Source organism: Hesperophylax consimilis, chromosome 22, assembly GCF_061612785.1.
Source record: "Hesperophylax consimilis isolate HC1 chromosome 22, BYU_Hcon_1.0, whole genome shotgun sequence".
NCBI lineage: Eukaryota > Metazoa > Arthropoda > Insecta > Trichoptera > Limnephilidae > Hesperophylax > Hesperophylax consimilis.
Window position 1 is genome coordinate 26,573,254 of NC_142857.1, and position 27,098 is coordinate 26,600,351.

Genomic DNA, 27,098 nt, shown 5'->3' on the forward strand with positions numbered 1-27,098 from the left:
CATAGTTCTTCTTTTAGTAGTAAATCTATGTTCTGCTCGTCGACTCCTATTTTAAAGGATGAGTATTCTTTAGAAAACGCCATAAACTTTTCAGCATTACAGCTGAGAGCTGTATTCGTTTTGACATGGGAAATGACTTCCTCCGTCGTCGTGTCGGGATCTAAGCGTGAAACGATAATAAATTTTTGTTTGGGTATTACTTTAATCTTACTCGAGTCATTGGTTCCTACGACTACGACATTAATTCATTAAAGGCCTGCAGTCCCGTTTTATAATAAGTTTTTTCCGTGTATAACGAAAATTACACAAGCGTGACTTATCCACACATTACATACACATAAACTGATCATTTTTGAAAAACTCCTGGCTGGGGCCCTCCACCCAAAGGTTGGCGCTCTAGGCCAGGACCTCTCGGGCCTTTGTGGAAGTTTGTCCCCGACCGCAACGACTCGTTACGTCTGTATCTGGCACTAAACATTAGCCCCCCCTGCCCACCCCTGCCAATGCTTGTGAGTTGCTCTCTTCTTAACCTTTCAGTACATACATCACATTTTTTTTTATTAAAACACAAATAACATTGTATACATCACTTTATTTCGATACAAAATCTCAACATGTTTCATGAACCAAGTTCACTTCATCAGGAGCACAAGTATACTTGTTTCACAAGTATACTTGCTCCTGATGAAGTGAACTTGGTTCATGAAACATGTTGAGATTTTGTATCGAAATAAAGTGATGTATACAATGTTATTTGTGTTTTAATAAAAAATAAATAATGCCATCACAAAGTGAAAAGCAGTTAGAAGAAGTTTTCTTCGAAAAATTACATCACATTTGTTCGGTTTGCAATTTTTTCTGTGTATTTCAAATGCGCTATATACATCTTATTTTTTAATTTTCCCTAAAAACAAGTACTGTTTTAGAAGCTATGCATTTAAAATAAACATGACTATTTATAAATAATAAAATTTTAATGTCAATCGTAAAAAATGTTGTCAAAAACGCTAACCACATTTTGCTGATTTTTTTACTCGAATCATTAAAAAAGTTGAGAGAACTCGATATTTCAAATACACATTCGTTTTGGTTGAGAAATTTGTAAAAAAAACTATATATTTAGCTTGTTCATATAATAAAAAATACGAAACAATTTTTAAAGTTAAGCCGATTGTTACGATTATTAATTTTAGCTATTTTTAGGATTTTATCAATGAGTTCTCCAGTATAAATATTTGAAGCAAACTGGAAAGAATTATTATTTCTCTTTCTAACGTCAAAAAATTATGTATAAAATATGGTCACCCGGTCATATACGACTCTCAAACGCTGGAGGGGGTAAATGCATCTGCAGATAGTAATTTCTTTTTACAATCATAATTTCTTATTACACATTTAATTTCTCATTATTCAAATAATAAGGATTTAAAATAAATATAAAAAAAGGTATATTGTTATTAAATTATAAACTGTGTTCTAGTAGGTGTATACATAAGTACCTTTCAGCTATGTTATACCTTTCTCTGGGTTTTATAATAATGTTTCTGAAACACAGTGAAAGAAAACCGTTCTCGAGTTCTAAAATAATGATTATATTAAGCAGTAGCAAAATAAGGATTTAAAAAATATTTATAAGATATTATTATTTGTATCGCCTTCCTGTTACTTGTTTACGAAATTATTTTACAACAGAATTTGATTTGAATATTTTGTGTTGGCTGAGAATTTTGCCAAGGTCGCTAACAACGTCTTTACGAAGGGACATTACATTTTATTTACCATATAAGGAAACATTTTTATTTCCTCAAGCGATTAATTTAAAACATTTTAATATTCTCGTTTGTTGTTTTTTATGTGAAGCATCTTTTGGCGGGCCTAGGTAGAAAAACAGACTCTTGAGTAGCAAGCGTGGCAAGATGGGCCGACGCACAGTGGGCTGAAAATCGCCTTTCATAGACATAGAGATTTGAATTTTCAAGGGTATTTTTTTTGGCTAGAAATGGATTCTGCTGATCATTACTACGCTATAAAATGTCGTACGAAGCAATTGCGTGTACAAATGAAGAAGTTATAATTTTTTAAAGAAAAATTTGTATGGCGCTGACATTAAAAATGAGGCTATCTCTGGAATCATAAGGTGGCCGTTCTATTTTTACACACAGATAATACTACTATTTATTTGTATTTTTTTGACATACTTCATATTGTGGCGCAAGGTGCGATTTTTTTTTTAAAAATCCTAAAGTGAAATTTTTTTTTTTTTGTTGATGATTCATTTTAATGCTTAAATGCTTTACATATGAGTATGCTTTGTCTAGTTTACAATATTTTATTTACATTTTATCTATGTCTATGAAAGGCGATTTTCAGCCCACTGTGCGACGCTCTTGCACGGAAACGGGACTACCAGTAACTGGCCAGCCTCGTCGTTGGCTCATTCCGCCCGGCCGCCCAAACTATGTGCGATATATTTGCTTATATTCTCACTAAAATTGGCAATGGATTTATTCTAAATTATGACCAATTTATAATAATAAAATAATTGTTTTATTTTCAACAATATAAAGACTTGTTTACTTTCATTTTAACTTCCTTAAATAAAAATCAACTTCGATGTCTCACATCTGCCAGGCGTTCCGTGATGGCTATTTTGAGAAGTAATACTGTGGGCGTATCCGTGTGCTCCAATTTAACAATTTTTTTACTTCTGGTGAAATTGGTCAAAATTTTTCAAACATTGAAATTTTTTTGAAGGATAATCTATTGTCCATTAAGATCAGTTATTTTAGTAATTCGGCACAACAAAGAAACGTCTTACAATGACAATAGAGGAATATTGGGTAGCAAAGTCTAAAATTATTTGCATTACATTTCTGGTTGCCACCAGCCATTCTGGGATGACGTCTTCTCTTAAAATCAACATCCATAATAGATCTATTCATATGGAGAACTCCATATCTCATTGCTTAATCGATCAATTCAACATAATAATGCATAAATAGGTTCATACTGGTTAACATAATACACCATCATTCCATGTTTGGATGATCCCGTGATCAATAATACTAAATATACTTTTGCAGTTTTTTTATAAATCGACTAGCTGTACCTCGTCACGTGTTGCTGTGGATTAGTCTATCTGTGCAGAACGAGAAGCATTGACACGTGTTGCTTTTGTGATGTTTTTACCTATCACAAGTGACTTCTATATAATATAGGTGTTTAGTATTGAAACAGTTTTGGATAATACCTACCATTTTTCCCATCATATACTATTTATTTATTATAATATTGGTTACATTTTATGCTTTTGACTGTCCAACTAGGAAGGATTCCCGTTTTAGGACAGTCAAATTTACAGGTTTCAAGTTATCCTAGACGAATACAGGATTTAAGACTAGATAAAATAGGTATGTTAAAACGAAAATACATAAAAGATTCATAAAAAGATACATAAAAAAGATTCATATACATAGAGGCGTTCGTGATAAATAATTATCAAACATTTTTTAGTAACATTTCGGAATCAGTCCTGCCTAGATCCAAGAATCATTTTGTCACTCTTGGACCGAAGGATGACAATTCACACAGTTTCAGCTGAGAGGGCATTTTATTATATATTTTAGGACCGAGATATGAGAACATTTTTTGATAAGCCGCTCTGTTGCTTGTTGGAACGGAAAGGTAATTTCTTCCCTTACTTCTGGTTTGATGTTTGTGTTCGGCTGTTTTCATTTTGTTTTTATTTTTATGAACATGGATTACATTTTTTTTATATAGCACTGTTGGACATCTAGTACATTAAATTCCTTGAAGAGAGCGTCACTCGAATAAACACGTAAAATAGATTTCTGTGCCTTCAATAACGGGTTTTGTTGTTCTTCCTGTACCTCCCCACACAATGCAACCGTATGTTATGATTGAGTTACACAGCCCGTAGTATATGTTTTTTAAGACTTGTTTTTTTTTTAATTTCCCGTAATGAAATAAATATGTGAATCAGGGTGCGCACTCTTTTAGTTACATTTTCAATCTGGTTCTTCCATTTGAGGTTATTATCAATTATAACGCCTAAATATTTAATAAATTTAACGTTCTCGAGAGCTTCACACTTACACTATCATATCTACTATCCATTTTCTTCCTTAAAAACAGCCTTACCCACACTTGGAAAGAAGAAGATGATTTGTTGCATTGTAAATTGTCGCAAGTACAACATTCGTATTCGTGTCGTGTGGCAAGAAGGTGGTTACAAAGCAATCGTTGAAGAACTTTCGGAGAATTCAAATTTTAAACACACGAACATTTACATTCCCGTCGGTGGGAATTTATATAGAAGGATTAATTGAACCCGTTTTTAATCTCCGGAATAATGTGGGTATTTAGCTACTCGTGCGTCTTTGATATTGTGCTCATAGCTAATTTGTAATTCTAAGGCCTCTTAGTAAATTTTTTTAATATGACGTTAAGGCGGCATAAGACTATAATGACGAGGGTTTGCTCGACGCTTTAATTTTAATTATTTTTTACAAACGTTTTACTAAAATCTCAAATGTTTCTAGATGAATCTGTACGGATGTGAGTTATTTATATTTTCGATTAATAAAAACATGACCATACGATTAAAATATTTTATGTAAAACGGTTTTTAAATTTCATAAAAATCCCACTTTTGAGATATTAGTAATACGTTCATCAGAAATAATTTAAAAAACCCCACGGAAAGATCAATTTTCAAGGCCTGCTAGGGCCAAGTCATATGTCAATAGGCAAAATGATCGTAAGCAAAATGATCCTAAGCCAAATGATCGTTCGAATAGTGATCGTAAGCAAAATGATCGTTCGCAAAAATATCGTAAGCCAAATGATCATAAACAAAATGATCGATGGCAAAATGATCGTTAGCATATAGGACCTGTCAGTGGCTGAGTTAACATCGCGTTTGTTTCCACCTAGGCGTAGTGTGTTCAGTCTTCCATCACAACACAAGGAAATTTTCCCGCTTACTGTGTTGGTAGTAGGAGATTTTAAAATATTGTCAGGTTATTCGTAACCCGGGAATGTTTGTCTTTCTTTAAAAAATAATAATAAATGAAAAAAATATCGTAAGCAAAATGATGGAGAGCAAGAAGATCGTAAGCAAAATGTAATTTACGATCATTTACTCTGTTAATTTATTCTTAAAATCCTTCACATCGACCCTAACTGACCAATTCCTAGTGATTTTTTTAAATATTTTTGTAGAAAAAAAACACCAAAAACGTTACCAATACTTCATTTAAACTTTTTACTTAAAAAAATATCAGAAATCATTGGTTAAAGTAAGTCAAGCGTCAAGTACCTACGTCCCTCAACATCCTGTATTAGGTTTTGGATTCTTGCCAACCCATTTTTTTGTATTTTTCAAATTTTCTATAAGTCAGTTATACGACTGTTATAACAAAATAAATGCAGTTACACGCCTAATCACTAAACGGAGGAAAATATTATAAAATAATTCCTCTTGATGCATAAATTAAATATCTTAGTTGTTTCACAGTGAAAATTGCTGAATACGAAAGTGCTAAAAGACTAAAAAAATAGTTGACGCGACAAAAATATATCTACTTATGTTCAAATTCAAGAAAAACGCGCACCGAAAACACTTACATAAAACTACTATTTTCTCAAGAATGCGACTTAATCAATATATACTATTTTCTCAAGAATGCGACTTAATCAATATATACTATTTTCTCAAGAATGCGACTTAATCAATATATACTATTTTATCAAGATTGCGTCTTAATCAATATATACTATTTTCTCAAGAATGCGACTTAATCAATATATACTATTTTCTCAAGAATGCGACTTAATCAATATATACTATTTTCGGTTATGTATCCTGTAACTTCGGTTCAAAGAACTCGGACTTGCTTTGAATTTGATGCTTTAAATTGCTAGGTATGATTTTGATAGGTATTTTATAAATAAAATAAACGTCAAAACGTGAACCTGTCAACAGGAACAAAATACCAGGAGCCAGAGGCGGATTTGCCCTTAGGCCTATGTAGGCCCGGGCCTAGGGCGGCCAGATATTAGGGGCGGCCAATCGTGACAAAAAAGTCACATATAATAGCAAGAAATTACTTCCTAAGTACCTAAATATTCTACGTACGAAATAGCGATATGCAAGAGCGTGTTCACACACAGTCTCTCTCGATCCGGCTCGCCACGCAGCAGGTGGGCAGACGTATCCGCCGCCAAGACCTGGACAAATCTCACCCCATGAACCATGAATGATAATAGCAGGAAAATTAAAACGGTTTTGACCCTAGGAACTTACTGAAAAGTTTGGATACTCCTGGTCAATATGATGGGTACTGAGAAAGGGGCGGCTACATGGTCTGGGGCCTAGGGCGGCCAAGACTGCAAATCCGCCTCTGCCAGGAGCACAGAAATGTTATACAGGTTGTATCGGCACTAACCCGACAAACTTTAACCAGCTATTCCTTAGCACATTTGGAGTAAAAAATGTTATGTGCACTTTGCTGTCCGGTAACATTTTTTTAATTAAAAAATTATTATTCATATTTTCACCACATGTCACTAATGTTTTATCCTTTTTCAAAGTTTGAAAACACATCTGGCAATATTTTGTTCGAGTTTCGTTGAATAATGTACGTACTTACCTACGTTGGCGCGCTTTTACAATCACAACGAAATGGCACGGCACCATTCGTCTCATTTTTAACTATTATTATTTAGTGTGTACGAAAGAGCGAGGACACTTTTTGACACACTTGCTAATAACAGCTGTTGAACACGAGAAACCGTGCAAATGACAGTGACGGGGTGTGGATTTTCATTTATTTTTTGTTTTTAATGGAAAAAAAAATGTTACCGGACAGCAAAGCGCCCATAACATTTTTTACTCCAAATGTGCTGAGGAATAGCTGGTTAAAGTTTGTCGGCTACTTGCCGATACACCCTGTATAGTGATTGGTGTTAATTTCTGTATGGCACTAATGTAATTTATTCTCACTTATCTGCCAGTTTAATTATAAATAACAAAATACCAGAAGCACTGAAATGTTACATAGTGATTTGTGTTAATTTCTGCAAGGGGCTTAAGTCATTTTTATTATCACTTATCAGCTAGTTTTCATTATAAAAAAAAAACAAAATATCAGGAGTACAGATATATGATTGGGTATTTTAATTTGGTTATTATTATAAAAATTTATTGCTCAGTCAAATTCGTTTGTTAAAAATCACATAACGAGGAAACCATTTGCGTTTTTTAAACACTTAAATTTTCCAGTCTGTTTCACGGGCTTGCGCTAGTTTTAATAATGAATTTATGTAGGTTTAATTTAGAAAATACCGTAATCTTTTGTAGTAAAAAGTTGATAATGTGTCTTTGTTTTTTTCGACCGACGCGCAGTTATCTTCATTTGCGTAAAAAAGAAAGGAAGTTGATGGAAATATAAGTCATTTCATTGTCACCAGGAAATTGCAAGCAGTTCACAAACGAAGGCCGATTACCAGAAAAAGTTCAGACTTCCACATGACGCTTGGCGTGGTAAGAACAATGAGAATATGTGACAGATTATTCTTAATTAATAATACAAACCGTTTTACATCAATACACAAAAAGATCAAACCATAAAAATCAACGTTTTTTTAACTATAATACATATAGATACTCTAAACGACGTAATTTTTTTTGTTTCCCGATTGGGTAAGACCGACATATATCTCGAGTATTAATTTCGGTAATGTCACCCGATTTCAGAGAAATACGTGTGTGTCTGAGTGTAAACGCGTGATTGCCAACCGATATAATGCATTGTCGTTGACAACGACTCTATCTGTCAAGTGTCAGTTCGATCAAATGTCGGGAAGTGTGATAATTTCCACTTTCAAGATTTGCAATTTTTTTTTTTTTTTTTTTTATAGTGAATACCTCACAAGAGTCCCAACTGCTCCCGTCTGGAGCCAGTGAGACTATGGCATCCCCAATTGGGGGATGTTGTGAGGCTGAAGGTAAGTGGGGAAGGGAAAGAGGAAGGTGGGGAAGTACCTGGCTATTCAGATCTAGTCACTAAACACGGCTAAAGCCATTTGGAGCAACGTTTCAATTCTGAATGGTGGTCTTACACCAGGGCGATACTGGTAGTATCTTCCACTCTGGAACGTGCCGCAAATATACTATATATTATTTTAATTAATTAATTGTGAAATAACACAAATTAATCAAATAAAATTTATTTACGCACGCCGGGTTCGAACCCGCGACCTTCGGAATGGCAGTCCAATGCGTTACCACTGGACTATGCCGGCCGTCTATCATTCTATCGTCTATTATTCATTCACGGAAGCAAAATAGAAATTCAAATACAGTTTCTAAATATTGAAATTTTAACATAAATCAACTTATTTGGGTTACTTCGTAGTCAAGAAAAATGTTTATTTATTTTATTTATTTAACGCCTAGAGGGCTTTTACATGTAGGTGGTACAATTTTGATGACAGACTATTTTGAAATATGAGAAATAAATAATAAAAATTAAATTAAATAACAAAATATTATATGCAAGAAACAAATTACAAAAAATACAACGATTTGACTGGTTTACAAAAATACTATTTCCATTTAGGAATAGTGTTGAAATAAATCTTTTACATGATCCACAAAATTCGCAAAGTTAATTTCAAATATATCGACATCACCTAAGTATTGGTTTCCCATAGTGTGAAACCGTTGTATTGGGGAGTTCGGAATGTAGGTAATTGTGCTTATGTGTGTTGCAGTGGAATAGTGTATTTTGTCGTGTTGTTATTGTAGGTATTCGTAAATTTATTTGCAGAAGTTCGCAACAGTCAGACAAACTACAATATAACAAAATTGTAGTTTGCCGAAGATTGCGTTTCAATCTATACGTGTTTAAATAACACAAACTAGATTAAAACGAAGTGTATTTCAACAATTTCGGCATATTTAGAAGTAAGAGGAGCTTCTAGGGAAATTTTACCAAACACCATTGGTTATCTTCATTGTTCTTCACTTTTACCAAATTTTACCAAACACCATTCGTCATCTTCATTGTTCTTCACTTTTTACCAAATTTTACCAAACACCATTCGTCATCTTCATTGTTCTTCACTTTTTACCAAATTTTACCAAACACCATTCGTCATCTTCATTTTTCTTCACTTTTTACCAAATTTTACCAAACACCATTCGTCATCTTCATTGTTCTTCACTTTTTACCAAATTTTACCAAACACCATTCGTCATCTTCATTTTTCTTCACTTTTTACCAAATTTTACCAAACACCATTCGTCATCTTCATTGTTCTTCACTTTTTACCAAATTTTACCAAACACCATTCGTCATCTTCATTGTTCTTCACTTTTTACCAAATTTTACCAAACACCATTCGTCATCTTCATTGTTCTTCACTTTTTACCAAATTTTACCAAACACCATTCGTCATCTTCATTTTTCTTCACTTTTTACCAAATTTTACCAAACACCATTCGTCATCTTCATTGTTCTTCACTTTTTACCAAATTTTACCAAACACCATTCGTCATCTTCATTGTTCTTCACTTTTTACCAAATTTTACCAAACACCATTCGTCATCTTCATTGTTCTTCACTTTTTACCAAATTTTACCAAACACCATTCGTCATCTTCATTGTTCTTCACTTTTTACCAAATTTTACCAAACACCATTCGTCATCTTCATTGTTCTTCACTTTTTACCAAATTTTACCAAACACCATTCGTCATCTTCATTGTTCTTCACTTTTTACCAAATTTTACCAAACACCATTCGTCATCTTCATTGTTCTTCACTTTTTACCAAATTTTACCAAACACCATTCGTCATCTTCATTGTTCTTCACTTTTTACCAAATTTTACCAAACACCATTCGTCATCTTCATTGTTCTTCACTTTTTACCAAATTTTACCAAACACCATTCGTCATCTTCATTGTTCTTCACTTTTTACCAAATTTTACCAAACACCATTCGTCATCTTCATTGTTCTTCACTTTTTACCAAATTTTACCAAACACCATTCGTCATCTTCATTGTTCTTCACTTTTTACCAAATTTTACCAAACACCATTCGTCATCTTCATTGTTCTTCACTTTTTACCAAATTTTACCAAACACCATTCGTCATCTTCATTGTTCTTCACTTTTTACCAAATTTTACCAAACACCATTCGTCATCTTCATTGTTCTTCACTTTTTACCAAATTTTACCAAACACCATTCGTCATCTTCATTGTTCTTCACTTTTTACCAAATTTTACCAAACACCATTCGTCATCTTCATTTTTCTTCACTTTTTACCAAATTTTACCAAACACCATTCGTCATCTTCATTGTTCTTCACTTTTTACCAAATTTTACCAAACACCATTCGTCATCTTCATTGTTATTCACTTTTTACCAAATTTTACCAAACACCATTCGTCATCTTCATTGTTCTTCACTTTTTACCAAATTTTACCAAACACCATTCGTCATCTTCATTGTTCTTCACTTTTTACCAAATTTTACCAAACACCATTCGTCATCTTCATTGTTCTTCACTTTTTACCAAATTTTACCAAACACCATTCGTCATCTTCATTGTTCGTCACTTTTTACCAAATTTTACCAAACACCATTCGTCATCTTCATTGTTCGTCACTTTTTACATATTTTCTTTATAGGTACCTATCTGACTTCAAAAAAGAGTGCTTCTATCAAAATTTGTATACACCATGTCGGAAAACTCGTAGTATAAGCGGGCAATTGGTTCATCTACCTTAAAAAGTTTCATATGTTTTGTTTTTGTTCTATATGTGATGCGTCAGTTTCCCGCTTGTACTACGTGTTTACGGACACCGTAAAAAGTGACGTTTTTTATCTGCAGCTTATACGTATTATATTTTATAATTCAAAACTTCATCGCTAGTCTGACGCCATACACTTTTTAATCTACGCTCGAACATAACGTCATACCGCGATACGGAGTTGAAAATTCGTAGCATTTACCAGCATTTACAGGCGAGAGCTCGCGTCAGCAGTTGCGTCTGAATATCTGCTCAAATATTAATTTTTCATTTCATTTCGCATTTTTTAAACATTAATCACTCAACATGTGAAGCATGGAAAAGTGTTTTAAAAGTTTTAAGTGATAAAAAATACAAGTGAATTGTTTTAATACATTACCGGCGGAAAAGTTATCTTAACATAACAAAAACAACAAGTTACTGTCAGTGATTGTTGTTTATTGTTTGTAATGGTGTTAAATAATATAAAACGTGTTAAAAATGTGTTAAAATGTCTTTAAAACTCAACAGTTAAACGCTTTCTTTGTTCATTGTTAAGTACAGTTGTTAATTGACAAGTTACCGTACATTGCTTGCTTGCTTGCTATATTTCTTTTGTTTATGAGAGGTCTTGGAACAGGAAATTAAAATAAAAAACCAAGATGTCAGGGCTGACATCTAGCGACGTGAACTCGAAGGAAGTTCAGGAAACTAATCATCTAGCGGTGATGCAAACCATTGACCAAAAGAAAATTACAGATTTGTTGGAATGGATGAGAAGCGACTTGGGAATCTCGGAAAAATTCGAAGAAAATGAAAAAGATGCCGCGCACTTTGTGACAAGAATCTTAGAATTGCACAAAATGAATATTCAGAAAGTGAAAAAATATATTTATAAGTATTACAAGTCTAGAAGCGTTGGAGGGGCGGAGGTTTTCCAAAATAGAAATAGTGAGAGTGATGAGATTTTGAAAAGCTGTCAATCTGTGTGAGAATTGTTTTTATTTTTATTTATTGTTTAATCTTTAAGAGTGTTTGTTTTTAATCATCTATTCGTGGTGCTGTATTTATATTTTAACTTTTACGAAGTTAATTATTTTTTTAATAATTTGAAAAATTGGCACTGATTAGTAGAGAGAAACGTTGCAAGCGGGAAAGGGTGTGTAATTGAATTTGAATAATTCTTCAAATTTCAAAGCTGATTTTCAAGTTCTGTGAAGGTTCTATTCAAGTTATGTTATTATATCATTATTGGCCAGTTGTTTCACAAAACTGAAAAAGCCCAGCTACACTACTCGCGAAGTTGATCGAAGTTGACCGAATACGATAGTGTGGGCACGAACTTCACTTCGCTTTGGGCAACTTCGCTTCGCTTCGCCCGACTTCCGATTGTTGTCGGTAAATGCGCCCGAGTCAAAGGACTCGAAGCGTTACTCGCGAAGTTGCACGAGTGTGGGCACGCACTTCGAACTTTGGCTAACTTCGTCGAGGACTTCGTCAAAGCGTCGAAGCGAGTAGTGTAGCTGACGCTAAAGAATAACAGAACCTTCAAAGAAATTGAAAATCAACTTTAAAATTTGATGAATTATTCAAATTCTATGAAAGAACCCATTTTTAACATTGCTTTTTGTTAAAGCTTGATGGGAAATAGGATACGTAGGTCTTTGTAGTATTTAGATAATAATGAGAAGTAAATATTTCAGTTTCTGAAAATTGAAAATAAGTTTTTTTTTGTTATTTTCAATCTTATTTTGTAGAATTCAATTTTAAGTTTTCCTTTTATAATATATTCAATCATATTATTATTCAATTAACAAAAACAAAAAAAAAAATTACAAACAAAAATTGCTGTGTAATTATTTATTACGCGTGACAGCTGTTTCGCGTTATAATTATTACACAGCAGATCTTCTTTATAAATAAACTGTTATTTTTTTTAAATCTTCTATTCATATAAAAATGTAAATGTTTGTTCAAAATATTAAATCTCCAAAAGTTCCTCATTGATTGCTTTGAAGTTTTGACACAACATTGCATTAGAATACGAGTGTGTTTTTTTAACCTATATTATACAGGGTGTCCGGAAACTCGTAGTACAAGCGGGAAACTGGTGAATCTACATCACATTTGGAGTCGATTTTGTAGTATATATTTTTTTTATTTGAGCTTTCGTTATCGAGTAAATCGAGTTTGAAGTTGATTTTTTTTTTTTTTTTTTTTTTTTTTTTAATCAAATTCTTATAAATTATTACTGAAGATCAAAGTACCCAACTAATTAAAACTATTTGAAAGTAAAACAAATGAAGAAACTCGGATTTGAAGCATTATTTTGAAATCACCCTTCATTTAACCCGGTGTAATCATAAAATATTTCTGCTCTGCAGGGTTAAAACATCTGTTATTCAACCCTAAACACCAGAAAAAACTTTAACCCTAAAATAGCCGAAAAATATTTTTTTTTTGGTTTTTTTTTTTTTTTTTTGAAAATGCTCAAATCAAAAAACTTTATGTTTTTTTGGGTTCCCCATGTGGTGTAGATTCTCCAGTTTCCCGCTTGTACTACGAGTTTCGGGACACCGTGTACTATAGGTGTCACCTGTGACAGGTAAACAAATGTTTTTTTTTATTTTTTTTTTTTAAATAGCGCCATCTGTTGGATGTAAAAGCAACACGCGCTGTTGTTTATCTATCTGCACAGACAGACTAAGCCACAGCAACGCATGGTGGGTCGAAAAATAATATTATTGAAAATATAAAAGAATATCTTAAAAATATATATTGCATTTTAATTATTAATTAATTTATTTCGTTAAAATTAAAACCGATTGTTTACTTTGTGGCCATTGTTATTGACGAGAGAGTTTTAAGGTTGATTTTTTTCTCCCCTTTTTTGTTCATTTTTTGGTTTAAATAACCTTAAAAATGAACCTATGACCCTACAATAGGTTCTTAGGTTCTTAGCTTGGGTTTAATTAAAAGAGTGGGTAGGCCACTTCAGTGATTGGTGTCATATTTATAAACATTTACTACACTATTTAAATAATACCATTTCTCAAAATATTAATATGGGAACATAAGAAAATGCTTACCTGCAGATTAAAGCCAATGAATTCACCTAGACTTCACGGTTTATCCCATAATTTTAGGTTCCATAAATTTAGCATATTATGGCAAGTGATCGCTCAAAACGTTTTTGCAAACTTGGCTTAATGCGTCAAAAATCGCTTGAGTGGCTAAAGAGGCTATTTTAATATCATTATGTCAAAACATGGAGCGAAGGCGTCAAATAATCCAATTATTTTGTTTTACACAATAGCTAATAAATCGCATTATTTTCCATTTTGGGAAATTTAAATACTTATTTCTCATTATTCTCTTCATTTATCTGGTTAAAAATGTTTTTCTCATTTCTCTGTGTTACGCTATTTTTTAATGTTTTTCTCACTTTTTCAATTTTTCATAAAAATATTTTTAAAGATGTATTTATCTGCTATCACTTCGTTTAGTCACTGCACTTTTTCTCATTTTTAAACACAATTTTTTCACATATTAAAATTGTCTAAAATTTGTTTGTAAACGTTTAATTTTCTTTTGCTCATGTTAACCTGTGAAAAATAGTTGGATGCTGGTGAATTCTCCAGTTAATATATTGGCATTGTTATGGTAATTGTTGAAATATGTCCGTGTTTTTTCATTTAAAAGTAAAATCTCTTAAAATGTCATTATAAGGTATTCATGAAGATTATTAGGGGGTTGACATCATCTACATAATTTATCCTGGGTTATTTAACTGGAAAAAGACAAAAAAAAACTCATAATTTTTTTATTGTGTTTTTTTTAGATATCTGTTTACATTGCCTCACCTGACGAAGGGAGGACAGAGAATAATATACTCCAAGATCGCTCCAGGAACTAAAGCAGATGACTTCGACCAAAAGGCATTTTTCAAAAGATTCTTTATGGTCTCTGATATAAGGTAAATTACCAATACCCATATTTTAGCCATACATAAAACCTTTTTTGAATGGTTGGAAAGTAGGTACCTGGTAATTCAAGTCTGGTAATCAAAAACAGCTGAAGCCATTTCAAGCAATGTATCGATTCTGAATGGTGGTATTTGAAGGAAGACATGGCACGATCAAGTGAACCAGATACTTGGGTCGGACCATGTCAAGAGTCGGAATAACAGAAGAGTATGTATGAATGTGAGTGAGGCAAGGAGTATGTGCCAAGACTGAGTTGTTTTGTTTGGTCTTTGGTCTGTCCTCTCAACATTTCTTTTAACCTTATAATTTATTAACTCAACCATTTTGCATTTTGTCTAGCAAATTTGTTTGTACAATCCTTTTCTGCTTCAATGGTGGTCGTTTTAATGGTTCAGTAAAGATTTTTCATTCAAATTTGAAATGGTTTTGTTTATTTTGACTTTCTTATTTGCATTTTTTCAAGTTTGTAAAACGAATTATCATTGAGAGGTGGACTGGTATTCCTCGTACACAGTGCGTAGCACTACAGCTCTTCATTCATTCACATAAACATTACCACAAGCGACCGACATACGAGTGGCACTATTTCCAGTCTTAGATCATGTGTGACAGTTTATTCTAGGCTTTAAGGCTTGGCACGCCGAAAGCAAATAATTATATATGCAAAGCAGATTATTCAACCACTCAAATAATAGTAATATTGACACGGTTGAGTTATTTATTGTTTTATCTTTAAACTTTATGATTCCACGAACAATAAGAGGTTATATTTTATTGCGGACTAACCTTTTTACATACGTCATTGTTTTACCATGGGATAATCTATCAATTTACCTATTGATAATTTCCCATCAATATAATTGAAATATAACGTAGATAACAGTTACATGCATTTAGCAGATAAAATGTATGGGTTTATCTATCGGAGAAGTAAGTTTATGACCCACTCCAATGTTAATACGGGAAAAACCTAAATTGTTGAATGAATAAGCTCTGAGAACGAAGGGAACTGAATCCTGTAATTATTCATTATTATTTTACAGGACATAGTCACAGATAAGATTACGTATTCATTTTCCGAATTCTTGGAATGTATCGCTATGAAAATAAATATGTACAGCGATGTCACAAATCCTTTCTTTGATGTGAAAACCACACAAGGTTTTCGACTATCGGAGCCATTGAGATTAAGGCATTCCCAATTATCGGGACATGTTGGGAGGCTGAAGCGAGAAAAGAGGGGAAGAAGACGAGAAAGAGTAAGGCTGGGAAGTACCTAGGTTTTCAGATCTCGTCAGTAAAATTTACAGAAGAAAAATTACAGATAAATGTAATTTATACAACCATTAAAGATTTTTTATTAAGTCTCGCTAATTTTTTTAAACCTTGAACATTACTGTTTTTTTTACATAGTGCTTACCTAGTTTTTTTAACTTTATTTTATGTGAACACTGCACAAGGGTCTCAACTGCTCCTAACAGTCTGAAGCCAGTGAGACTATAGCATCCCCAATTGGAAAATGTTGTAAGGTTGAGTGTAGTGGGGAGGGGAACGAAGTGGGGAAAGGGAAATTGCCTTGTTATTCAAATCTGGTGACCAACCACGACTAAAGCCAGTTTAAGCAACGTTTCAATTTTGAATGGCGGTCTTACACCAGGGCGATACTGAGAGTATCTTCCACTCTGGAACATACTACAAATATACTTTATATTATTTTAAATGAATAAATTGTGAAATGGATTACTAGTCTTAGCCTTACCCTTCGACCATGGAGGCTATCTAGCTCCTACCTACTTACCTAGTTTGTTTTATGTTGTATCTACCTAGTTTTTTTAACCTACTATCTACGAGTACGCATGATGTTTCTTTTACCTACGTTTTTCACAATTTCTCCACAGTTGTAAAAACAATTTGAATCAAAAATGAGATCTTTCTAAACATAGGATTCTGATTAGCGTCCTTGAGGTGATTTTGCACAAAAACTGCGCAATACAAATCATCCAAATATTATTATTACATCTGCAAAACACAAGAGCCCTTATCATATCAAACAATCAAGACATTCTACAAACATAATTAATACGTAGATACCATTGTGAAATAAATGGTTTACAAAATAAACTATATTTTTGAGACATAATCATTCTTAATCCATGTTATTTTTCAGGTTCAAAGAAGAGGCCAGTAGCAATGGAGATCTGTTCATATTCGACTTGGAAGGATTTTCTCGGAGTCACGCCATGAAACTATTCAGTGGAGGATATATGAATAAATTCATTAAATCTCTGAAGGTATAAAAAAATAAAAATCTATCCGAGACACTATCTAGGTTACAAACCAATTTCTGGCTGAAGGCTGAAGTGACGGACCGCCAAACAACTCGGTCTTGGCACACACTCCTTGCCTCATTCACATTCATACATCGTCTCATACATACTCTTATATTATTCTGACTCTTGACATGGACCGACTCAAGTATCTGATTCACTTGATCGTGCCATGTCTTCCTCGGGTGTCCCCTACTTCTGCTACTATTCACATTTGCATCATATATTCTCCTTACACTCCTTTCTTTGCTCATTCGCTCTAAATGCCCAAATCATCTAAGCGTCCCTTTCTTGATCTTACTCATTACGCCTACATCAGCCTTGCACTCACTCTTCTTGCACACATACGCCTCAGAGATCTCATTTCTAGTTGCAAGATGATATTGTTAATTCTAAATTTGAAATATGAAATTGACAATTATGACGTTTAATGACTGTCCTGGTAAGAAAAGAGATCCTGGGTTCGATTCCTAGTTGTGTCTGTTATATTTTTTTTTCTTTGTCTTGTTCTGTTTCATGTTTCGTTTAGATTCATTAGTATTATCTTCTTCTTCAATGATGTATAAAAAACATTCAACTCTGATATAACCAGATAAAGAGTGAATAATTCATGATTATTATTGTTATTTATCTTTTTTATATCTGCGCATTTTTCTGAATGAATCAATTCATTCATTTGATACTACGGGCAGTATTAGAATCAGAAAGTATTACTAGAATATGTCAAACACTAGCACACATCCGTGAAAAATCACGGGATATAATAATGAAGGATTTGTGGAACATTAATTATAAAATATTTGCCTCGGGATCATTGCCTTTAAAAAAAAAATACAGTCGAGCTTGGTTATAACGATCACGGCAATAGTGAGTAATGCTGTAATGAGCAATTACAAAACAATATTTTAGTTCAGACCTATCTTCATATAATTGTTGGCTGTTATAATGAGCTCGATTCATTGATATACCGTGCAAATATTTTTTTCAACACAATTTCTGAGTACATGAATGGGTCGTTGAGTCTGAAAAAAAAAGAATAATGGGGAATTATTCTTGAAGTAAGTAGTAACAAACAACTAGGTGGCATAGCGCTACGGTTAGCTTGCCCGGCAAACAATTTCCTATCCTGTTAGATTCATATTTTTATACCACTACCTGTGTAAGATTTTTGGCTATGTGAAACATTGCTATCAATCAGGCACTTTGTAAAATTGTCATAAAATCTGCGAAAGATGTGCGAAATTTTAGGTTTGCAAATTAGTTCCTTTTTACGTCTTCTTTTGTATTACAACTCGTCCATTTTATTTTAGAAACTAATAAATATGTTTGTGAAGGTATCTAGTTACTTGTACCTACATCCCTGCACGGTGTAAATTTATGCCAGTGATGCACAACTTTTTCAGCAGAGGGGCAGCTTCGCCTATTTTTCAAGCAGGTAGCAATCCACAAGTGGATTTTTTTTTGTTTTCATTGAGGGGAAGAGGGTTGGCAGCGAAATTCAAGATTTAAGTTTCTGTTGATTTTATTTGAATTTCGTGTTATGCAAACCAGTTCTTCGAATTTGATTCCATTTATAACTCTATAATAAATGTTCTCAGCCAGGCTTTTCAAGAATTACCCCAAACATTTTTATTTTTCTCTATTGCCGTCGGCTTTACGAAATTGATACTCAGGCTGCAAGAATTGGGCCGCAAGTTGTGCATCACTGGTTTGTGCCAAGTAAAATTTTACAGCCGAAAAGAATAGCAATCCCGATAGCTAGTTATTTATGACAAGTGAGATTATACAAGCTGTACAATATGTACAAACTAGTTATAATATGATAGACCATTTAGTGATATTATTCTTGCAAGCCTCGAACCAGGTTATAATGCATTGATTATTTTGAGGAGTAAATTGAAAGCGAAATGTTCAACATCAATCTTTGACAGTAAATTTGATACTGTAAGTGTTATTTTATAAGTAATATCTACATGTATTTTGAAAATATACTGTACATTTGCTAATGTATTGATAGTGGAGGCAAGTTGGTAGGTACAAATGGCTTTTTAAAAAACTATTTTGGATATAACGAATAATGGCTATAAGGAGCAAATTTAGTCTTCTAAATTTAGTTACTCGTTATAACCATGTTTGACAGTAATGTCAATGTCTTTACAATATAATTGGATGATAGTTCGGTATATTTTTTGCTGACAAATAAACGCCATCACTTGAAAAATTACGAAATCTGCCAAAAATTAAAACGTCAGAATTGAAAATGACACATAAATTGAAAGTAAATTTGAGTTCATTGAATGTGAAAAAATTAATGCTGGAATACATTTCACCCACAAATAACCAACATTAGTATGTTTGATCATATACATTTACTCAGGGCATATTTACTAGGTTTTTTATTTTGCCCCTTGTAATTTAATATTTTTGTTCAAACTATATTGAAAATTTTGATTTATTCTATCTTTTCAATTTGTTTCATCTTGAATGTTCAAATTATCTGAACAGCCAAGTATTTTAAATGTGTATTAAAGATTAAAAATATCTGATTATTTATGTTATGAGGGACTCTTGCCTCGAAGTGATATTTAACAAAAATTGCACTTTAAAATTCTGCCAAGTCATTTTATTAATATTAATAATCTAATACATGTTAGCGCTTATCGAGGCTTTTATCTGGTTCAAAATATATTGATTCGATATCTCTTTAAGTACTTCCTCAATATCAGGAAGCTACTTGTGATAGAAACGATAAAATATTACAGTAATTTCCATTGTTCGTGCACAAATTTGTCAAGAACATATTACTTTGACGTAAAAATGTATTTTAAAAAAGCAATCGGGCAATTGCGTCCAAATGAGCGACATGTTTCTATTAGAGTAATTTTAAACTTCAATAATTTGTTTAAAGATGAATTATGAAAGTTTGTGCCAGTACCACACCAGTCACTAGTTTAGGCCTCTGACTATTACCTTGTCTTTCACGCTTATAACAAATTTAATGTTGATAATATCTGTCAATATATTGACACATTTTTTTGCAAAAATGATTTTTACTTTGACTATCTTACAGGGGAGTTGAAAGTGTGGAGAAAGTTATAGTAGGTACACCATTTATTTTGTATATCTAATGATTTACGGAAGTTAGAAAATAAAAATGTTTTGTGGGTTTAAATGACTTTCTTCCATTTTTGCCACACATTCTGCCTAGCGGAACCGTCCCAGTACAAATCTTGTACTTTTCAACACTTCAAACATTATTTTTTACAGATCATAGTTGTGCATTACATAAAGCAGCCCACTGATAACTTTCATGAAACCAATCTCTTTTGTTGTTTCTAGGAAACGTATCCCAGAAAGCTGAACACCATTCACATCATCAGGACGAAGCCTTGGCACAAGAATGCCATCGGAATCTGGCTGAAGATGTCGGGGTTGAGCAAGAAGGTTCTAGACAGGGTGAAAACCCACCCCGTGCAGGAGGAGGGGTTGGAGGGGCTGGGGGTGCAAATGGAACAGCTCAGCGGAAGGTTGCAGGATCTCAATGGTACTTAATTATTTACTTTGAATTTAGTTAGTAAATTATAATGTGGTTATAGTTGGTACATTTAGCCAAGGCGCAAACCTTAGCGTAGGTAAGCAGCTGTTTGGTTCTTTGTTTGGAAATAAAACCCATAGATGGCTTATAATTTTATCAAAGATTGCTAACATAGCCGGCCGTCCCAAATCGACATAAACCACAGACATAGGAATTAATAGACGAGAAGATAATGGCGAGGGGTAAAATCAACTGTTGAAGAACGAAGGGGGTTAAGCTGACTGTGATTCGTCTATAAATCAATCTGACAGTAAATAGGCATCTCGCATTATAATATCACCATTTAGTTCTTAAAAGTAAAATCTGCTTTTGAATGAATAGACATTTTTACATGGGAGCGCAAATTACTCGCCACGTTATGAACTAATTTGCGAAGTCCAAATTCGGCAAAGTAAATTTCTTCTGTTTGCAGAGTCGTAGTTAGTTTCAGAGTATTTAGTTAAGACACTTTTACAAATGTTTCATAATTTACTTACCCCAGTAAACAACGATGAGCACACTTGAGAATCGCTACATTGTGATGTGATAGTATATGTTTCTAAAACTGATCCATATAATACGGTGTGAATAAGCTTAAAATAAAGTAAAATAATGCTTACTTATGGAATGTAATACGACAATTGGGTTTATTCTCTTTTTCACATCTATTTTTACAAGTTTTCATATCACAAGTCAAAATTTTGCCGTGTTATTTCGTAAAATGAACCGATGATGCCTCGACCATAGTTCGCACAAGAATGATGACGTCACGTTTTCAAATTTCACTTGAGGCCATACGCGAGCCCAGCCGGCTCCAATGGAACCGGTATGGGGAGTGTGGATAATACGCTTTTAATCACTTAGGGCAGGTCTACTAATATTCATATGTCTATGACATAAACCAAAGACGGATGCGCTGAAAAGTAAAGTTTGCAGCGCAGCCCTTGTGGGAATTTTATGCGGAGGTTCTTCGGTTTATGTCAATTCAGGCCGAGTGGGACGACAGTTTTAGTTTCTTCGTTTTGGATAGCTCCACTTCCTAACCATTCAGACGTTTGCATCTTCATTTTTTATACTATATGTAGTAAGATCACTATGAACTACGACCATCTATGCCAGGTATTCAATCGATTTACCGAATAATTGAAAATAGTTATTCTCTATTTCACTGTTAATTACTGTTATGGGATGAAAATCAAAATGTATATATAAAATTTCCTTTTAAATGTAGTTATCTACCGGCCACTTTGTTAAATATGTATGCTGATTATGCTGTCCTGATTGCTAATAGTATGGAAGATCTACAGTCTCTCGTATCTAGGATGAACGAAGTATGTATGAAGAATGAGTTAACGATGAATGTAAGTAAGTCTAAAGTCGTGTTTGAAAGAAAGAGTACGAATACAGTGTGCAATATGGTTGTGAATGAGGAATACTTGGAGCAGGTGGATGAGTTTGTGTATTTATGGTGTATATGAAGACTGACAGAGATATTGAAAGAAGGGTAAATGCAGGTAACTCCTGGAGGATTCGATAATTTTTTGTTAGCGCAGTTGGCGCTAACAAAAAATTGTCCAAAGAAGCGAAGTTAGCAGTCCACAATGGAGTGCTGATACCTACCCTGATGTATGGAAGTGAGGCATGGGACTGGCAAAGAAAGGATGAAAGTAGATTGAATGCTGTTGAAATGAGATCCCTGAGGCGTATGTGTGGTAAAACCATGTATGATCGTGTGAGGAATGTGGAGATCCGCAAAGAGTGCAAGGCTGATGTAAGCGTAATGAGTAAGATTAAGAAAGGGACGCTTAGATGGTTTGGGCATATAGAGCGAATGAGCGAAGAAAGGAGTGTAAGGAGGATATATGATGCAAATGCGAATGGTAGTAGAAGTTGGGGACGCACGAGGAAGAAATGGCACGATCGAGTGAATCAGATACTCGAGTCGGGCCATGTCAAGAGTCAGAATAATAGAAGAGTATGTAATGTGAATGAGGCAAGAAGTGTGTGGTGTGACCGAGTTGTTTGGCGGTCCGTCCTCTCTGCCTACCCCTGCGGAGAAACGGCGTGACGGTCAGTTAGTTAGTTAGTCACAATTGCTGACACTGTACAAATCTCAAATGACCAACTGTTGTATTTGGCAACCACTTCTGGTTTGGAACCCCCAAAATACCATTGACTCTATGTCTACAGAAACGGTTGGTCCGTTTGATCGATTCCCTAATCTGTAGACTACATCCATCCTGTGGGAATGTTGTCCTGTTTCTACTGGTATTTGAATGAAAGATGTTCCAAGGAACTAGTGTCATTGACACAGGAGCATAGTCGGGAAACACGCCAAACGTGCGCCCAACATTTGTGCAAGGTTTACATTATTTGTTAAGTGAGAACGGGTCATTTCAACAGATCGGCTGTGGAACAATTTGCCGGCCTCTGTCGTTCCTCCCTCCTAGAATATGGATCTCTTGAAGACCCATGTTCACTCTATCATAACCTTGGTTAGATTTTCCACATAGTTCCCCACAGGCGGCACTAGTGATCCAGGCGTGGTAGGTCATTTGAAAAAAATGTGTGACTAATCTTTATTTGATATTGTGAAAAATGCCCATACATTATTATCTATATTAATTTGTAAGTACGCGAATCTAAATACATATTATGTTAATACAGTAAATTGGAAATAACTACACAATCCATGTACTTACGGCAAATTATTTTTAAGAGATGACGTTTTAATGTAGTTGTGCATAACATTAAAGTAAATTAAATAAGAGTTTGAAGCGCCCGTCCGCGGTGCGAAGCAATTGAATTGAAAATCAAAATTTTCAAAGTGGTTTGAGCAAAAATATTAAACAACCAATGTTCCACACACAACAAGCGTGTAAAATTAAAAAACGACATATGTTTATGTCACCATCTCTTTAAAACATATAATATTCATTGTGCTGTCTCCCTCACGGCCATGACCTAAGCGTCCCTAAGCTTTCTTAAGACGAAAGACATAGTGCCATCTCGTTTATTCTATGGCGCGCATAGGTACAGAAGATGTCAAAAGGGACATTCTTTAAATTGACCCAGCGAATCGTGTGGACTTGTGAATGAAAGCTTCTATTAGAGACAACAGATGTCACTACTCATCACTGCTCGTCACAGGTCGCCGCCGTTCGCAGCTGTTTCGCGGGACATTTCAAATAAATTAAGAATAAGGCCAGTTGTTTTGATGCACATAATTTATTATTATTGTTGTCTTATAATTTTGGGGGGTCAAACACCAATTTACCTAAGGGAACAACCGCCATTGAGTTTCCCCAAGGACGACATAGATCCTAAGGGATAATATTTTCCTCATGGCCCCCTGTGTGGAGTTAATTAAAACAAATAGTGTTTGTAAGCGCAGAGTTCATTTGTCTTTTAAACTTTCCATAAAATTTACAGTTTATTATTCATTTTTCCAGATGCAATGACACAACGGTTGATAGCGCACAGCACGTGGTTCGAATCTCGAGAAGTCAAATTCAAAACATTGACTATTAAAAGCATCAAGCTGGATAAACCTAAAGGAAAACCTAACCCTGAAGAAGAACTGTACATTTCGTCAAATTCCGAGATTTACACGTTTAAATCCCTGGAGGGAATTTTTAGACAAATTAATGTGGACGATAAATGATTGAAAATTTTGGTAAACAAGGATGCTATTATTTTTAAATGTCTCCGATTGATTTATAAAAAGAAGACTGAAGTTATGCCAGATTATGAAAATCGTGAAGAAATGCTGTAAAAGATTCCAATAATTTTAAATTATATTTAAGAAGACCCCATCTTTATTATCTGTTATGATTTTTCTTTAGGTATCTTTGAGAATATTTTCTGAAAGAAATCAGTGCATCTTTGAGGTTGCTGTTTGGAGGGAATTTTTGGGGAAAGGAAGGATTGAAGCTCAATGTAGAATAAATTTATATTGTAGGAGGGAGGAAACACAGAGGCCGAAAGCTATTTGAAGCAAAACAACTTGACAATGAGTTTAATTACTTGCAACCAATTTTAAATTTGAGTTTTAATGTTGATTCCACACCTGAGGAAAATAATTTCCTTTAGGGCCTATATCATCTTTGGGGATGCTGTGTGAAGGGTCTTTTTGAGGAGAGTAAGGAGGGAACATTATCAAAAATGGATTTATTTTATATGGAGATGATAGTACCTTAAATACAAATATTTAACGCTTTGATTCGTCTACAAACCGATCAAATAAAAATTATTTTATGCACGGTGTCTGGAAATCAGTGGTACAACAAAGAGCTATACAATTAGACTCGCTATTGCGTACTAATATCTCGTCGAAACGTGTTCCACTATTAGAACACGATAAGCGATGTGCGTAGACCGGATTCAGTAGTTTTAGTTAGAGCGATGAGGGTGTTGAAGGTAAAAAAAGTGGAACGTGTTTTTTCGCTTCATGTCTCATCTTAATATAAGACATCGATATGGTACAATCGGGAAACTCGAGAATTGAGATTATTTATTTATTGTAAGAAACAAACAGCAATTTTATACAGGATGAGTTATACAAGAGGTTAAATATGAGGTAAGCCAAAATAGTTTCTTATGCTAATGTTGGTTAATATGATATAATACAAAATTGTAATTGGTTATAACCATTAACTGAAAATGAAATTAACAAAAAAGAAAAAAAAAATCTTATGAATATATTAGAAGGAAGAAGGAATAGGAAAGGGCAAGAGGCAGAGGAAGATGGGATGGGGACAGGAGATGCTCATGTTCTACCTTTTCTATAACTGTGCATTAATTTAATTAACATTTGTGGTCGTACGCTACATACGAGAATGTGCATCACACACAACTCAAAAAAAATAGTAATAGTAACCCCATAACGACGGATTTTTTCAAATTTGTCATAAAAATCCTTCCATTACTCGAAAACGAGAGTTCAAATCATAAAATTTTTACCACAAAATCGACTCCAAGTGTTATGGGCTTTCACCAGTTTCCCGCTTTTACTACGAGTTTCTGGACACCGTGTATATATTTGAGGTATTCTATACCAACTCACGAAACGCTTAAGTTTTTAAAGAAAGTTGAATTGAGTCTTGGTATTTTCAAAAATATTTTTTTTTGCTTGAATAATAAGTCTTCGCTAACTACGTCTTTAAATGTTTTCCATCGAGTACCAGCCACCTTGTATATAAAAAATAAATGGGTGTGGATGATGCATATTGTACATGGTATTTGGTGTTCCTCCCTCAACCTAGTTCTTCCGAAGAATCAGCACGATGACGAATTGGAAATTGATGATGCAAACAAACAACTTTTAGAAAAAAGTGTTTATCCTATTATATGTAGGTGTTGATTATCACCATAGACATATGAATATTAGTAGACCTGCCCTAAGTGATTAAAAGCGTATTATTCCCCACTCCCCATACCGGTTCCATTGGAGCCGGCTGGGCTCGCGTATGGCTTCCCGTGAATCTTGAGAATGTGACGTCATCATTCTTGTTCAAACTAGCGTCGAGCTATGGTCGAGGCATTTTATGAAATAACACGGCAAAATAGTGGCTTGTGCTATGAAAACTTGTTAAAATAGATGTGAAAAAGAGAATAAACCCAATTGTCGTATTACATTCCATATGTAAGCATCATTTTAAGCTTATTCACATCGTATAATATGAATCAGTTGTAGAAACATATACTATCACATCGAGATACATCTGGTCGAATGTAGCGATTCTCAAGTGTGCGCATCGTTGTTACTGGGAAGTAAATTATGAACACTTATAAAAGTGTCTTAACTGAATACGTAAACAAAATATTCGACTCTGAAAATAGAAGAATTTTTTTTTTGCCGAATTTGGACTTCGCAAATTTGTTCATAACGTGGCGAGTAATTTGCGCTCCCATGTAAAAATGTCTATTCATTCAAAAGCAGATTTTACTTTTAAGAACTAAATGATGATATTATAATGCGAGATGCCTATATACTGTCAGATTGATTTATTGACGAATCACAGTCAGCTTTACCCCCTTCGTTCTTCAACAGTTGATTTTACCCCTCACCTTTAATTTCTAGTCTATATATTCATATGTCTGTGATTATCACCTAATTTAATGATATAATTTTTGACAATGTCATAATTTTATTTTTAAGAACTTTTGTACCCTTATTTGAATAAAAATAAAGTATCTTATCGAAGAATATTTTTATCATATCTTGTAAAATGTTAATAATTTTATTTTATTTGGTTTAACGTCCAACTGGGCTTTTACATGGATTATGAGAACAGAAAATGTATACCTACTGAGCTATAAAATATTATACACAACGTTTTTAATGCATGAAATAAGGTTAAACTGATAAATATGAAACAATTAT

The 27,098-nt window shown here is 33.8% G+C and overlaps 1 protein-coding gene across 1 annotated transcript; it reads left to right on the plus strand.

The window, feature by feature from the left end:
* The first annotated feature begins 11,071 nt into the window (after positions 1-11,071).
* Positions 11,072-26,819, plus strand: LOC149413373 (uncharacterized). The gene is made up of 5 exons (XM_089644932.1): positions 11,072-11,814; positions 14,668-14,802; positions 16,980-17,103; positions 20,479-20,683; positions 24,166-26,819. Exons 1-5 carry the CDS (start codon positions 11,489-11,491, stop codon positions 24,375-24,377), a joined length of 1,002 nt encoding a protein of 333 aa, XP_089501058.1. The 5' UTR covers positions 11,072-11,488; the 3' UTR covers positions 24,378-26,819.
* The last annotated feature ends 279 nt before the right edge of the window (positions 26,820-27,098 follow it).